Below are 15,260 nucleotides of genomic sequence, written 5' to 3'. Positions count from 1 at the left end.
ATTTATTTCTTTCTGCTATTATGAATGGCAATTTTATTGCCTGAAGAATTCGCTCAGCAAAGGAAAAAGATATTGTATGTAAATAACTTAATGAGATTAAACAAGAAATGGTATGTTTGCCCTTTCTTAAATATGTGACATGAGCTGTAGATCAAAAAAAACATTCAAATCATAAGTTATGACAGATCCAGTTCGAAATCTAGTAAGGATCACAAAGTGAATTTTAAAGAAACGTATGAGATAAAACAAAACAAGGCCAAGTCTTTGTAATACATAGTTTATTATTTCAAAATAAGATGACGGATATCCTAGGGTCTGGGTACTTTCATATGGTATTCTAGGGAGTGGTAGCCGCATCCGGTTTGGGAAATGCTGTCCGATGCTTGTGGGCTGCCAGTTGGGCCCGCGAGAGGACTCCGCCGTCGCAGGTGTCGCAGTGGTAGTGCGTGTGCCGCTGGGCATAGGAGCAACCCGGAGAATCACACGGCTCGTTTCCGCCCACCTTGCGGAATCCCGCACTCCGCACGTAGTCCTGGCGAAGGTGAAGTCGCCGGTGGGCCACCACCTTGTTGGAGTCCGTGCAAACGTAGTCGCATTTGCGACAGTGGAAATGCGAGGTCTTTCTAGATCCCGTCGTACCCGCCTCTGTTGCATCTGCGGAGGAACAAGAAGAGTTTAGATAATATTTATATCAAGAAAGCAAAGAAAGAAATTCTTATTAAACTGAAAGTTTAAAATCCTTAAATTAAGAAATGTAAGTGTTTAATCTTCATAATTGAAATTAATAAAAAACCGCATTTGATGAAAATCATAGCGGAAAATAAATACATTTTATATGAAATTTATGTTTTTTTCTACGTTTTTTATCAGATTAGATAGATTAACAGGAAAACCATTTTAAAAAAAAAAATATTTTTTAAAAAAATTTATTTTTTTGGGGATCTTTTCGCTGGTTCTTTAAAATAATGACAGATCTTCCAGATTATAATGCCAGAATCAAGTTTTTCCGAAGATTCAAGATTCCTGTAGAAAATGGGAATGACTTACCTATCCGGTTTTGGTGAGTTGACTCAGTAGCTCCTGTCGCCGGAGAGGAGTACGAACAGGTGGCCACCCCACATTGCATGTTAGCCCGGAACTGCCGGAAGTCGTCGCCCATTAGCGTGTCCATCCGCTCGTGGCGCGCCGTATGTTGCACAAACCGCGTTTTGTCGCAGAAACTGTAGTGGCAGTCCCGCCGGTTGCAATGGAAGTGCGACTGGTGGTTCCGGTAGCCACAGCGCTCGAAGCCGCAGTCCTCGTTGAAACGGAACTTCAGGTAGCCAGTGGGTATGTCGTGATCCCGTACCCTCTTCACCGGAGTCCGCTGTCCACCGGGATCCAGCGATGAAGTTGCCACTGCAGTTGCCGTTGCACTGGCAGCTGCATTTAAGAGGAGCAGCTTTTGGTGGGCGGCATTCTCCAGCAGAAGCCGCATATCCAGAAGGGGTCCAGTTACTGCTCCTGATCCCGATCCAGGTAACCCGCTGGGCATGGGTTGACTGGCCGCCGCCAGGAAGCTGGGCAACAGCACCTGTCGCTGGTACAAATCGATCAGCTGCTTGAACTGCAGCAGATTCATATTCAGAGCTGGTCCCACTCCCGCCGGTGTGGCCGTTGTCTCCGGAGAAAGAAGAGACGAACGCATGCTCAGATCTTCCGGCTGGTCCACCTCCTGGTCCGCCGACTCCTGGCCACTCATATGCCTCGAGGCCCCCGCCTCCGGCACTTCCTGATGCCCAGCATTCTCCGGATAAAAGGTTCCCGCCGCACGAACAACTTTGGGAATGAAAATCAATGCAAAATAAGCTAAGTAACTTAATATTCGTTAAGAAAGAAAGATATACCAATTTAATCAGAAACCAACATTAAACCATCAGAAAAGGATTTTGTAACCTCGGGTGGCCGAAAAAATAGAATCTTGTTGTCCCCCTAAAATATTGTAGATAATGGTGTGCCACAAATATATTTGATTTTAAGCTTAGTGGTCATAAATTTTTTGAAAACTATTGTACTTATACAATATGTGTTAGAATTTAGTTCCAAAAATCATCTTTCTCAATATTCTAACCTTGTCTATAATATAAGTATATACAAGTAAGTATACTTATTGATTTTTTATCGAAGTCAAGTTGCTCAATAAATTGTATTAGTTATGCCTCAAATGCCTTAAGACCTTAAAAATGTCAATACGAAGGGGACCACCCTAATGCAAATATGCAAATAATATTTGTTTATATATTTGTATATCCAACTTACCGGAAACTTTATCCAGAGCTCTGCTTGATAGATTCTTTGACGATAATGCTTCTAAAGTTTCTGATGGCGGTAAAGTGGGCTGAAAAAATTTTATAACTCAAATAAGAAAAGCTTTCACGAAATTTCTTATGAATTTGATTATTTAAATAAAAATAGTTTATTTAAAAGTTTAACTAAACTAACATAAACTAACATTCGATTTTGTATTATATATTTATAATTAAAATTTCATCCGTAAAATGTTTAATTCACAATAACAGAAAAATACAAATACATTTTAACATTGCTTTTGACCACAACTATATTATTTTTTTTTCTATTTTTAAAATTAGTTTGCATGCTTCAAAGTTAAATATTACCTGGGCTAAAGACTCATTGCGGCTACTCCGAGACATGGTCTCACTCCTGGCTGCCAAAAGGGGCGGATGAACAGAGCTCCTTTTGCTCGACTGCTCCAAAACTGAAGAGGATGACGAGGGGGCCCAAACACGACCCCGTTTCCGGTTCCGACTAGGTGTGAGATCGGTGGCCGATCCGACGTGATCCGCCAGGGACAGACGATCCTCGGCACTCTCCGCCGCTGAGCCACCGGGAACAGGTGCTCCTTGGCCGGGGTGATCGCTCCTCTCCAGCTTGAAGCTGGTGAAGATGGCCTGTGGCGAGTGCTGGGCCTGTAGCGGAACCAAAAACGAAAGATATACGTACTTTTCTGTATTTGTTGACAGTCGAAATCTATCTCCATATTCCACGCAGCAATGTGGGCGCCTTTCATGGAATTAAATTACTTTGGCATGGCAGGGCCGTACTTGCTGCCGTTGTCATTGTCATAGTTTTCGGAATTTACATTTTGGATTTATGACAAACAATCGGCCGCAACCAGTTTATTACTCGTATTTCCGAAATTACTGTTAATGTTTGTCGTTGGCCCAAAATGTCACTATTTAAATTTTGTTCACGCATCAAATCAATAATAAAATGAAAAAAGCGAGAAAGAACGAGTTGAGTGAAGTGAAAAAGCCAAAAGCAAAAACAATGGAGAAACCATTCGAAATTTCGAATACAAGTGCAACCCGTGGATACCCTAGGGCAAACCAAAAATAGGATTACGAAAATGGTATGTAAATATTTTTGTCCAAGTAGGGAAATTAAATATATTATAATGTAGATGATAGCGAAACCATATAAATAGATTTCTGATGGTACAACTATTTTAACGGGAAACCCTTTTTATAGTTCATGATATTTTCACTAGCTAAATAGTAATATATTAAGGTAGATGATTCGATATCATACCATATAAATGGATTTGAGATGGTACTACTATATTAACTTAGAAAATAATATCAAAATCACATCTAAAATATTATATACTTCGATCATTTCACTTAGTAAATAGTTTCACTTAAGGCAGAGTATGTGGCACTCTCACATTTACTCATAACAATAATTACACCGAAAATATTGAAAGACAATGAAACGAGTTTGCCTTTACCTGATAAGTTGTGGCTCACACACATGAGCACACACCTTATTTGAATAAATACGACACAAGTGTGTATAGGAATTATTATTATTATTATTGCTATTGTTAGGGCTGTGTATCATTCCTTTCCATCGCCGTTTGGGATTATCGAAGGGGTTCCGAGAGATTGGGTGGGTGGTGGAGTGAGAGGAGATCCACCCAGTGCAACACCTTGGTTCCTGCGATCAATTTGGGTCACCTTACCCCCTTTCAGTCGCGGAGTTGGCTCGGCTTACTTCCCAAAAGAATGCCGCAAATGGCAATGGACAAAATATTTATTCAAATTGGATTTTTTATTCACACAGATAGTGCACGGAAAAAAATAAGTTTTATTTCTATCCCTTTCCCTAAGCTTACAAAAATGTTTTTATGGTCTTTCCCTTTGTAAGTATTGGTCCTACGTTAAATCGGAATAATTTCCTATTACTTCTAAAATAACAAAATTGTACCTTATGTACCGAATGTAATTTAAAGGTTCTTTGGGTCACTTATTTTTTTCAAAATATTATTTTATTCGAATGTTCTCAGTAATGATTTTAATATCACTAAACCATTTTTAAGCGTATAGCATTCATTTTAAGAATTGGACCATTTAATCTGTGAAAACATAATTTTCAAATTGTTGAAAGTAAAAATATATTAAAAATCAGTATGACATAGGAGTCTCCTAAACTTTGGGTAGATATAACTAGATCTTATTTAAATATATATTAAATATATTTCGAGAAGATATTATAATTTTTTAATTTCTTAAACCAGAACCATAAAGATTGAAACACCCAAAAGATGCTAGAGCTTTTGGCTATATATTGCTACTATTACTACACGATTTTTTTCAGTGTACTGGCCATGTTCACAGTGCTTGCCAAGGAGAGTGACGCGTGGGCTGGGTAATCGTAAGCACACAAGTGCGATGTGGTGCGTGTGCATGAGCTTGGCTCGAAAAAATGTAGAAATTATGAAAATGACAGTTAAAAGCACAAAACGCTCGTCGCCGGGGGAAGGGCGTTGGGGGAGGGGGTGACAATGGGTGGCAGGGGCAGTGGGTGGCGATCGGGGCAGGTGGTGGAGTGCCAAGAGAAGTGCCGTCGACGACGCTAGACGGGCAAATGAAATAAATGCGGAAACACTCGTTGTCAATATTAATATGACGAATATGGCAAAAACCAAATCCGAAAACTCAATTCAACGCACAGCACACAAAATGCCGCATTAGGCTCCCCCGATCGGTGGGCGGGGCGATTGGGGGGCGGGGCAGGGCCTGAATGGCTGGCGTTGCACACAAATAGGCGCAAATTCCTAATTACGATCGAGCCTCGATCGGGTCGCAGACAGACCGAAAAGGAATCCAAGCAACTGGGTCGCATCAGACCTCAAGTATTTCCACGAGAACCTCGTAAATAATTCGGAAAATTGTGAAAATGGCATATATTTTAAAAGAATCGAGAAAAATTTATGAGATATTTTGATTGAAGAGCACATTTTGAAAAGAAACAAGCAAGGTTTAAGGTTTTAAACGATTTTGAGAAGCAACAAGCATGCCTTTTTTAATTTTTTAGCCCTCAAAGAATTACCAAGAGCTCAAAATAGTTCTTATAAAAGAAATCCATTTTTAAAAACTTTAGAAAGTATATAAAAAAAGTTTTTAGAATTATGTAATATTAAAGTTTTGAATTCCTTAAATAAATTATTTTAAAAATGTGCAAGGAAGATGGTTATTCTTTAGGGCTATACACATTCATGGTATAAAAAACTATAAAAACTATACATTTCTAATAGTAACGATCCATTTTTGAAAACATTAGAAAGTAAATAAATAAATATTAAATAAACTATAAATTTAAAATTGCACAAGGAAGATGGCTTTTCTTTAGGGCTATACACATTTATGGTATAAAATACTTCAAAAACTATACATTTCTTATACTTACGCTCTTGTAGACCTCCACAAAGCGATTCTTTGGCGGACGACCCCGCTTCCGATTGAAGAAGCCATCGATGGAGGTGATCTGGGTGGCCTGGCCGTGATCACCTGGACTGGAGGTCTCCATCTCCGCCACGACACTGCTGCTGGACTCCATTCTTGGAGGTCTTGGCTCTAAGTCAGCTGGAAAACAAAAGGAGTTGAGCTCGCAAACTGATACTGGAGGAAATGCCTGGCTCGTGACTCATTCACCACACTGCCACTCAGCAAAAATCGAGGCGAATTTGGTAGAAAAGGGGCCTTTGACCACCTTGAAAGGTTAACACCCGATCGGAGGTCAGGTTTCGGCGCCAGGCCCTTTGGCAATTGCACTTGTCTGCGTCTATGTCTTGTTCTTCACAGCGAAATATTCTTTCGGTGAATTTTGTTTATTCGGCTTTAGTTAAGCATTTTTTGGCAATAGTTATTGAAATAAGAGAATTTTTTGATACAGAAAGATATAATAAGTAACTTCAGATATTAAGATACATTGAATATTACCTTTTTCAAACTATTTTAAAGATACAAGTAAAATCTGTACATTTAGTTTTAAGATATATTTTAAAACGTATCTGAATATTTTAAGTATTATTTTATTATTATTATGATTTTAAAAAAATTTAAGGATCTTATAAACACTATTATAGTTTCCCAGAACTAAAGCCCTATGACACTTGATTGCATTTTAACTAATTGACTGAATTTATTTTAATAAGCTATGATTACATAAACGCGTTTTAATATAAAAATTCAGCTGTCGTAAATTGAGAAGTAGACCCTTTTATCTCTAAGTTCTCTAGACCATGACTTTCTAAAAAATATCAAGAGTCCGCTTTGAGCACCAATATTTAGTTTTTCAAAATAAGGTAAAGATTGGTTTTTAATGGAATGTTTTGAAGTGTACGTCTTGGCCGAAAGACTGCCAACTGACGACTTCGCGGGAACACTTTGCATACATGTGCTGCATATGACTCGATAGGGATCGATATTTGGCATGCGAGCGTGCGGGTGGCACTGCCAATTCCCCGAGAGATCCCAGCTGGATTAGTGGCGAAATCTGAGGACTCTCCGGTTCCGAGGCGGGCAAATAAGTGGATCCCCCTGCCGCCCAAGTACAATGGCCCAATGTTGTCAAAGGGCTCAAAGGAAAGGGAATGGGAGTGGGTATGGGGGTATGGAGTATGGAGTATGGGTATGGGTGGTCCCACCAATTAAGCGGAGTTCCTTGGACGCCGACGATTGTCTGCCGGCGATTAGTCCACTCGGGGTCCAAATGCCTTGCCCACCTGAGATAGACATCTACATGAGAGAGCGTTTTTAGTCATTTAGCGGTGCCGCGCATCCATATCCATATTATTCAATTCGATTCGATGCACTCACTGCAGGCCGTACAGCCCGAAACAAAAGAGCCGATTCTTGAGATTGCAAAGCCATTAACCAGAAATTGACAATTTGAAGGCAAGCAATTTTATCTCGACATCAGAGACACAGACACACGTTCAATGAGTTGTAAGCGATGTAGATTTACTATATATTTATTGCACCACCACCCACCGATTATATATGGCACATTGCAGCCGTTTCTCTTCGATCCTGGAAGTTTGTCAATTTATTGAATTTTTTTATTCACCCTTTGGGCACTCAATTATCACCAACACTCTACTCGAGCTGAATAAAACGGCACCGAATCAATAAATATCGAAAAATCGAAAACCCACCGAATCGCGTCCACCAGCGACAAGCAACGGCGCTCGAGTGGCAAGCGGATCGCAAAAGCCGCCGAATCGAGCCGGGCCCAAACCGAAGTTCCAGCCGAACCCAAAGTCAGCTGATCCATTGACCAAGTCATAACAAAAGAGTGCTGCTTGGCAAGGCTCCACATAGCACTTGAATTCAAAGCCAAAGAAATGGTAAAAGAAAATTTATTACTCTGCTTTTTACACCCATTACTCGTAGAGTGAAGGATACATTGTAATCATTTGTATTACAATGTGTTTGATTCGAAAAACACGAAAAAGATCGAGTAATTTTTTATTTCTTTTTGGACTCTAAAATATCTATTTATTCGCATTCCAACTTTTTTTTTTTTTACCATTTTCTGATCAAAACTATATCATTTTATTCAAACAGTTTTCTTTTAAAAATTATTTTAAAATTTGCCAGTTTACAAAAAGTTTATTTTCCCTAAAGTTAAGCTGCCCAAAATAATACGGCTTTACCCAAAACAACAAAAGTCCAAATATGGAATGTTATACCTCGTTGGGCTCGTAAGTAAAAATTAAAGAAACACTTGGATATTTTTTTTTGGTCAATAAAAAATATTTTAAAGACTATCATAGTTAACTTCCGTGCCAGTAAGCACTTACTTAAACTGGGAATATTGGCAAAATAAATTCGCAATTAAAAAGACTATTAAAGTAGGAAAAACTTGACAAATATGAATAAATGCTTTGGTAATTTTATCAATATTATTAAAAGGTTTTATTAGTTAAACATGACAAGTCAATGGATAACAAGAAAACATAGCTTTGGATGATCGTTCCTACCTCTTTGATGATAACAGCACAGGGTTAAACGAAGCTTGATCATCCTATATCATCCAATCCACCCATGTTGATAGGTCCTCGCAGATTCTTCCCTTCCCGACATCCTTGACAAGCCTTTCCTTCAAGATTGCTGGCTTTGGTCAGCTTGGTTGGCTTGGTGGCTTTGGTAGGGTTGGTGTGCTTTGTATTTGACTTAGTGGATGGCTTACAGGTAGTAGTGGTGCTCTCTGGCCTGCAATTAGGTGTTGTACCGGTGGCGATATTTTCTAAGTCACTGATCAGCATACTCGCTACGGATAGAGACGATTTTTCAATTAATTTTTGTTTAATTTAAAATTCATTATAACATTTAAATATTGCGTAGCCGACCAATTGGACAGTCGTACAACACAGCGCTTACAAACTGCAAATTTGTAAAAAAAACCTATGAAAAGCTTTTACATAGCTCTGATCTCCCGATATAAAAATAATTTGTGCTTGTTAGCACAGTTACCAAATCTTCTGATTGTAGTGAATTTACTACAAATTTGTACATATATTATTTTCGTTTCTACTTTAATTGAATATTTACACTCGCTTTACAATTTTACATATTTTTTACATTACTCTTTAGCGAGTGCACAAACCTTCAGTTCATATAAGATCTAGACCGACCTCACCAATATAATACTTAAATTTAAGAAAAACCACTTCTTTCAAAACAACGTCTTGTTTTTCACCTAAAAATCGAGATCAAATCATTTAATTAAAGTAGTTTCCCATTACCTTATTACTCAGTAGGTTAGTCGGATATGTAAGCAGCTGTTATCAAACTATTTCGGCTTAGCAAATATTTAGTTGTTTTGTATTGGTACACATTAGATGAAAAGATTAGATCGATTTATATTTTCTGCTACCGGGAAACTCAGCTCTTCGGTATAAAAAGCCTGTTCTTACACCAATCAATCACACCACTCGATTGCAATACCTCAACAAGGTTATACCCCAAGTAGAGTTTTCTAAGCTCCCCATCGTAATAAAAGATGAAGTTCCTTTTCGTGCTTGCTCTTATTGCCTTGGCTATTCAGGTGGCCTATTCTCAAACTTCCACAACAACTACAACAGCTGCCTCTACATCAACCACAACCACTGATGCAACAACCACAACAACCACCTCTTCCACCCACAGGAAGCGTTGTTGGAGGGGCAACAACTGGTGCCACACCCGCATCCCCAACAGGAAGTGCGCGAACCCTAGAAGGTGCCACAAGACCATCGTGATTGTGACCCGCAGGAGAGGGTGAAGATGCCAAGGCCTGAAATTGTTATAAAAGAGTAATAAAATTATTGGCTATTCATTGGTTCAAAAGAAGTATATTATGACTTGCTGTTTTCACTAAACTTGTTATAAATAACTAATTTTTATACCCGCTTCTCGTAGAGTAAGTATGTTATTAATGGGATTTACTTGCCAATTGCTCTTATGGACGTCGAGATTTCGGAACTGTTGGAAAGTTGAAAAGTTGGAATTAAGCATAAATAAGTTTATTTTAAAAGTTTGGCACGTCCATTGTACGCCAACTTGCTTCCAAAGATTTAAGAGTATAATAGAAATTATATTAATTCGGAAATATTTTAATTCGGACAGTTAACTAAGAAGTTATATAAAAATTAAAGTTATGGATTAGAGTAAGAGGCTATATTGTTCTCTTCAGAAAGTATGTATAATTGGACGGAAGCGTTTCGACCCTATAAAAAGAACGCTGAGGTCTCGGAAACAATAAAAGGTATACAGTTGGTATTAAGCATGCAGATTCTAGAGATTCCTGCGCAGCGCAAGCTTGTTTTAAGGTACCGCACCCACTTGAACTCATTTTTAAGATGTTGTATAAGTTTAAATGGAATTTTCATTTGTATATCAATACCTACATATCTACAAATTTTTTAAATCGAAAAATTCTTTAAGAAGTTATTACAACCGCTAGGTGGCGCCTTACAACTGGGAAAAAGTTGCTTTGCTGCTTGCATATCTCCATCTTAGCTGAGTAACACGTATATAATGGTCGAGGCACTCGTAATTGCATTAACCGATATAAAAGCATTTGAAAAAGAGATTTACAAAAATTAGAACTTTTCAGGTAGCCTTCGATACTTATGTATTTACCAAAACATTTTGATTACACATTACCTTAGCGGAGGGAAATATTTTTGACCTTAAAATTGGAAAATTGACCATACATTTTTCAGAAATCTAATGAAAAATTTTTAAGTTTGAGTTACTTGATCAAATTTAAATGGAGTGCATTTTGACAGTCTTGGCACTAAGTGTTGATTTTCCTCATTCTCAAAAGTTGTAGAGTACGGTGCCGAAGTAATGCTTATATTAGAACTTGTTATTTAAACTAATTCAAATGTTGAATAAAAAAACTACACAAATGCAAGTAAGTATTAATTTAAAAAGTAGTAATTTGTCAAGTTTCCCTTTTAACAAATGTATATTACATACTTTGTTTTTTTGTTTTGTTCCGACTTCCCAACATATCATTTTAAGCTATTGTACTGTTTAAATCGGTGTGAACAGCTGTCTTTACATGTGAGTGGGCCATAAGAAGGGTCCATATGAATTGCAAATATTTGACGTACTAATATTGACACGAATTTTATAGGCTTATTACCTCTGCAGTAAGGAAATAATTTCCACTATATTTATTTGGCAAATGTAGTTACAAATACCAAATGAGCAGAAGCCGCCTATAAAAGAATTTGTGTTCACTCCATTAAATCAAAAAACTTAAGCTTCTCTTTTCAATTGTTTCATCAGCAGCTTTCAAAGCCCCAGCATATTCCAAGATGAGGTTCCTTTTCGTTGTTGCCTTTATCGCTTTAGCCATCCAGTGTGCCTATTGTCAAACTACCACAACAACTACAACAGCTGCCACTACAACAACCACAACCACTGATGCAACAACCACAACCACTGATGCAACAACCACAACAACTGCCTCTTCCACCCACAAAAAGCGTTGTTGGAAGGGCAACAACTGGTGCCACACCCACATCCCCGATACGAAGTGCACGAATCCGAAAAGGTGCCACAAGACCGTTGTGATAGTGACCCACAAGAAGAATTAACTAAGATTAAAATAAATATTATAAAATAACATGAACATGTGTTTCATTTTTCCATCTATCGATTTCGCAGAAAAAGATCGTTTTTTTGCAGCAACAATAACAAATTTATTAGGAAAGGTTTTCAATAGATCAAAAATAATGGTTGTCCAGGACGCTCTTACAACATCCATGTTGGTATGCCACAGACGCACTGGCGGACCTTCTTCTGGAGGGTCTGAATGGTGTTGAGGAGGTCCTGGCAGAGCGGAATCCTTTCAGGACAGCCTTGGCAAGCCTTGCCGGCAGGACCACAAACCTGGCATCCACAATCTTTGGTTCCTGCGCCTTCGGTGAATCCAATGAACAGGATGCACGCTGTACGGAAAATGAGGTAGTGCATCATGGGTTGGGGTGAGCCATTCAGTTAGGAGCTTCTCTACTCACCAATAACGACTACAGCGATCAGTTTCATGGTTGTGTCTTGATTGGGTTAACTTTACCAGATGGTGTCAGTTTCGGGGAACTCGTCTCCTTTTATATCCCAAAAATTATAACTGGACCAGTGGAAAATTTTACCCAGTCCATCCAAAAATACAATTTTCTGGGCAAACCATTTGTGTTAATGTAAATAGAGTCCCATTTTAGAACTTTGCCTTTCTGCCATCTGCCCAGTTATTTATAGAAGTATACTTTTTAAGGCTTTTATTGAACCGGCAATTTCGTCAGAAAGTCAACCAGGTCAAACAACTTTCAATTTCGTATAAACATATTTTTATCTGATTTTTCGCCGTTAGTTTCCAACAAGACAGATCCTTGTCTTATATAATAATGAGATAATATTATCATATGTTAGAAATATGTTTTTTTGTATACTTGTTCTTTTATTTTATTTCATAAGAATGTTTATAAAAGATAAATTCTCGTATTAGTACATGATCAATTATCTAATTAAAACATCGAGTTTAGGCTAAGGGCAATATAAAAGAAAAGTTAACAAATTCTAGGTAAAAACAAAAGTATTTCTTAGTGGCAATATATGTCAACATTGTTAAAATAATTGAATTTTAATTGTCGAAATCGGTGCCAAAAGCGATTTTCTATTTGCCAACACCTCAGTCTTTAAACAAGGAAGAACGCTATAGTCGAGTACCTCGACTATCAGATACCCGTTACTCAGCTAAATGGAGATATGCAAGCAGCAAAGCGAGATTAAAATGCGCCACCTACCGGCGGTATACAGGTTTAAGCGTTATGGGCGTTAGAGTGGGCGTGGCAAATATTTTTTTTGGATCAATCGATAGGTATTGACGAGACCAATACATTTCAGTTAAAATTTTTTATCTAGCATGAAAATTGTGGGCGTCACAGGTTTTCGCGGTTGGTGGGCGTTAAAGTGGGCGTGGCAAACTTTTTTTTGGGTCAATCGATAGGTATTGATAAGAACATTATATTTCAGTTAAAATTTTTATTCTAGCATCAAAACTGTAGGAGACACAGTTTTGGGCGGTTTGTGGGCGTTAGAGTGGGCGTGGCACTCTACTGAAACAAACTTGCGCTGCGTAAGAAGCTCAGGAATCTGCACGCTAAATCTCACTAGCCTAGCTCTCATAGTTTCCGAGATCTCAGCGTTCATCCGGACGGACAGACAGACGGACATGGCTAGATCGACTCGGCTAGTGATCCTGATCAAGAATATATATACTTTATGGGGTCGGAAACGCTTCCTTCTGCCTGTTACATACTTTTCGACGAATCTAGTATACCCTTTTACTCTACGAGTAACGGGTATAAAAAGATATCATGAAAAGTAGGAGATAGTTAAGTAGTTTACACAAATATAAGTTGGGAAGAGTGTAAGCAAGTAAGTTTCTGTACCCAAATCTGGCCGAATTAAATAAAAAATCTTACATTCTTTATAGCTATTTTATGTTGTGGGTGCAAAAGTTGAAGATGACAAAACAAACAAAATGTTCGAAGGTCGTTTTAGGTTTATATTTGCATTAAAACAATTGTTTGTTCAGAAATTAATTTTATTTTTGGATGGGCAGGCTAAAATTTTCCACTGATCAACTTACACTTTTCGAGCTATAAAAGGTGTTGAGTTCCCCAGAGTTGGCACTATCTGGTAAAGGTAACCCAATCAAGGAACAACCATGAAGCCCACCGTATTTGCCATTATCGGTAAGTAGAGAAGGTATTACCATAATAAGTGAAATCCACCTAAAATTCCTTTAATCCTTCAGCTTGCATCCTGCTCATCGGACTCACCGATCTCACCTCGGGATGCGATTGTGGATGCAAGCCTTGTGGTCCTGGTGGAACGGCTTGCAAGGGCTGTCCTGAGAGGGTTGCGCTTTGCCAGGACCTTATTAAGACCATTCAGACCCTCCAGAAGAAAGTCCGCCAGTGCGTCTGCGGAGAACCAACATGGATGCTGTAAAGTCGTAGTATCTTGAAAACCTTTAATTTTGATATGATAAAGAATTTTTTAATAAATTTGTTATCGTTGCTGAAAAAATGGAAGAATGAAACGCCTTTCGTGTTATATTATTTTAACTCTTAAATAACTTATTTTTAATTGAGCGATTTAAAATATTATAATTCAGTATTACCATCAAAACTTTGACCGCCACAGAATTGAGCAGGTTGTGGGCTTTCGGGGTTCGTGTCAAACTTTTGATATTTATATCTACGCTTAGTCATAACTTTCTAGGTCTTATAGTACCGGGATCTCAATGATCATAAGGACACTCGGTTATTGAATCGATTCAATAATGCATATATACATATACTCTACGAGAAGCTGATATACGAATTACTTATGGGCTATAAGTGTTTACTACAACCTTTATGTCATTCTCAATCAGTGGATCACCGGATCCAGAATTTGCTTGTGAAGGGGATATATATATATACACAAAAATTTTTTGAGTAAAAATCAAAAATTTGGAATGAAGTATATATTTTAATTGTAATACCTTATTAATATTTTTTGTTTTTACTTTTTGGGTATATCTATCCCCCATATCCCTTCCCTTTTTAATGTTGCTGCGTATGCTGTCAATAAAGACTTGGAGTTTTGAAAGTTACACCAAGCTTGGGAACAACAGAAAATAATAATAATAAATAATAATAATATGTATCTTTTGAACCAATGAAAAGCCAATAATTTTATTACTCTTTTATAACAATTTCAGATCTTGGCATCTTCACCCTCTTCTGCGGGTCACAATCACGATGGTCTTGTGGCACCTTCTAGGGTTCGCGCACTTCCTGTTGGGGATGCGGGTGTGGCACCAGTTGTTGCCCCTCCAACAACGCTTCCTGTGGGTGGAAGAGGTGGTTGTTGTGGTTGTTGCATCAGTGGTCGTGGTTGATGTAGAGGCAGCTGTTGTAGTTGTTGTGGAAGTTTGAGAATAGGCACACTGGATGGACAATGCGATTAGAGCAACCACGAAAAGGTACTTCATCTTGAATTATAGTCGGATATTGATCAACTGCTAGGTTCGAAGTATTTGGTGATGTGATTACTTGATACCTAATCAACCACTTTTATAGCAATCTCTTAAGTTCCGCTTCAAAATATAACTGTCAACAATTAAATATTTGCCAAGTGAGTAGAAGGTAATTTACGACGAAAAGCCCACAAGAAAAATCATTGGTTCAATTACAAATGGTGTAAAGTAAATATCAACAATACTGTTCAACATGTTTCAACCCAAAATGAGCTTTACAAAACTGTCCCTCCAAGATAGAATAAAACATTAAGCATTTTTTCACATTTAAAAAATTTATTGTTTTTTTGTTGTTTTTTTTATTTTTTATTCAACTTTTACACAGA

General features: G+C 38.0%; 6 protein-coding genes across 8 annotated transcripts in view; 3 read left to right on the top strand and 3 right to left on the bottom strand.

Moving 5' to 3' along the window:
• Positions 1–7,565, bottom strand: LOC108017058 (uncharacterized). 2 transcript variants are annotated; one of them, XM_065864497.2, is made up of 6 exons: positions 7,502–7,565; positions 5,752–5,927; positions 2,658–2,969; positions 2,299–2,377; positions 1,048–1,818; positions 1–654 (listed from the first exon to the last, which is right to left on the bottom strand). In XM_065864497.2, the coding sequence occupies exons 2-6, from the start codon at positions 5,899–5,901 to the stop codon at positions 338–340; spliced, it is 1,629 nt and encodes a 542-aa protein (XP_065720569.2). In that variant the 5' UTR covers positions 5,902–5,927; positions 7,502–7,565; the 3' UTR covers positions 1–337. The 2 variants fall into 2 exon arrangements, with proteins under 2 accessions (XP_065720569.2, XP_036671830.3); XM_036815935.3 differs by having other exon boundaries at positions 7,338–7,539.
• A 1,731-nt stretch (positions 7,566–9,296) lies between these two features.
• On the top strand, positions 9,297–9,678 carry LOC136116937 (uncharacterized). Its single transcript, XM_065864731.2, has one exon. The coding sequence runs from the start codon at positions 9,352–9,354 to the stop codon at positions 9,610–9,612; it is 261 nt and encodes an 86-aa protein (XP_065720803.2). The 5' UTR covers positions 9,297–9,351; the 3' UTR covers positions 9,613–9,678.
• Positions 9,679–11,158: 1,480 nt separating this feature from the next.
• LOC136116889 (uncharacterized) lies at positions 11,159–11,465 on the top strand. Its single transcript, XM_070995586.1, has one exon. The coding sequence runs from the start codon at positions 11,159–11,161 to the stop codon at positions 11,438–11,440; it is 282 nt and encodes a 93-aa protein (XP_070851687.1). The 3' UTR covers positions 11,441–11,465.
• Positions 11,466–11,520: 55 nt separating this feature from the next.
• Positions 11,521–15,260, bottom strand: part of LOC108006355 (Salivary gland secretion 7) — a 161,196-nt gene continuing 157,456 nt past the window's right edge. For both annotated transcript variants that reach the window (XM_070995587.1, XM_017069876.4), the window contains exons 2-3: positions 11,864–11,913; positions 11,521–11,794 (exon numbers count right to left, since the gene is read on the bottom strand). In XM_070995587.1, coding sequence (XP_070851688.1) covers positions 11,598–11,794; positions 11,864–11,891 — 225 coding nt within the window. In that variant the 5' untranslated portion in view covers positions 11,892–11,913 and the 3' untranslated portion in view covers positions 11,521–11,597. The remainder of the gene's footprint in view (positions 11,795–11,863; positions 11,914–15,260) is intronic.
• LOC136116892 (salivary glue protein Sgs-7-like) lies at positions 13,467–13,902 on the top strand. Its single transcript, XM_065864503.2, has 2 exons — positions 13,467–13,600; positions 13,663–13,902. The coding sequence occupies exons 1-2, from the start codon at positions 13,573–13,575 to the stop codon at positions 13,857–13,859; spliced, it is 225 nt and encodes a 74-aa protein (XP_065720575.2). The 5' UTR covers positions 13,467–13,572; the 3' UTR covers positions 13,860–13,902.
• LOC136116891 (uncharacterized) lies at positions 14,558–15,189 on the bottom strand. The gene has a single exon (XM_065864502.2). The coding sequence runs from the start codon at positions 14,887–14,889 to the stop codon at positions 14,629–14,631; it is 261 nt and encodes an 86-aa protein (XP_065720574.2). The 5' UTR covers positions 14,890–15,189; the 3' UTR covers positions 14,558–14,628.

The sequence above is a fragment of the Drosophila suzukii genome, chromosome 3 (genome assembly GCF_043229965.1).
Source record: "Drosophila suzukii chromosome 3, CBGP_Dsuzu_IsoJpt1.0, whole genome shotgun sequence".
NCBI lineage: Eukaryota > Metazoa > Arthropoda > Insecta > Diptera > Drosophilidae > Drosophila > Drosophila suzukii.
The sequence above is the reverse complement of the archived record's forward strand: the minus strand, read 5'-3'. Positions and strand labels throughout refer to the sequence as shown.

Coding starts and splice junctions, on each gene's coding strand:
- LOC108017058 (XM_065864497.2), bottom strand. CDS start 5,901: ATGGAGTCCAGCAGCAGTGTCGTGGCGGAGATGGAGACCTCCAGTCCA. Junction 2,378..2,657: donor GCAATGAGTCTTTAGCCCAG/GTAATATTTAAC, acceptor AAATTTTTTCAG/CCCACTTTACCGCCATCAGA. Junction 1,819..2,298: donor AGCTCTGGATAAAGTTTCCG/GTAAGTTGGATA, acceptor TCATTCCCAAAG/TTGTTCGTGCGGCGGGAACC.
- LOC136116937 (XM_065864731.2), top strand. CDS start 9,352: ATGAAGTTCCTTTTCGTGCTTGCTCTTATTGCCTTGGCTATTCAGGTG.
- LOC136116889 (XM_070995586.1), top strand. CDS start 11,159: ATGAGGTTCCTTTTCGTTGTTGCCTTTATCGCTTTAGCCATCCAGTGT.
- LOC136116892 (XM_065864503.2), top strand. CDS start 13,573: ATGAAGCCCACCGTATTTGCCATTATCG. Junction 13,601..13,662: donor CACCGTATTTGCCATTATCG/GTAAGTAGAGAA, acceptor TTAATCCTTCAG/CTTGCATCCTGCTCATCGGA.
- LOC136116891 (XM_065864502.2), bottom strand. CDS start 14,889: ATGAAGTACCTTTTCGTGGTTGCTCTAATCGCATTGTCCATCCAGTGT.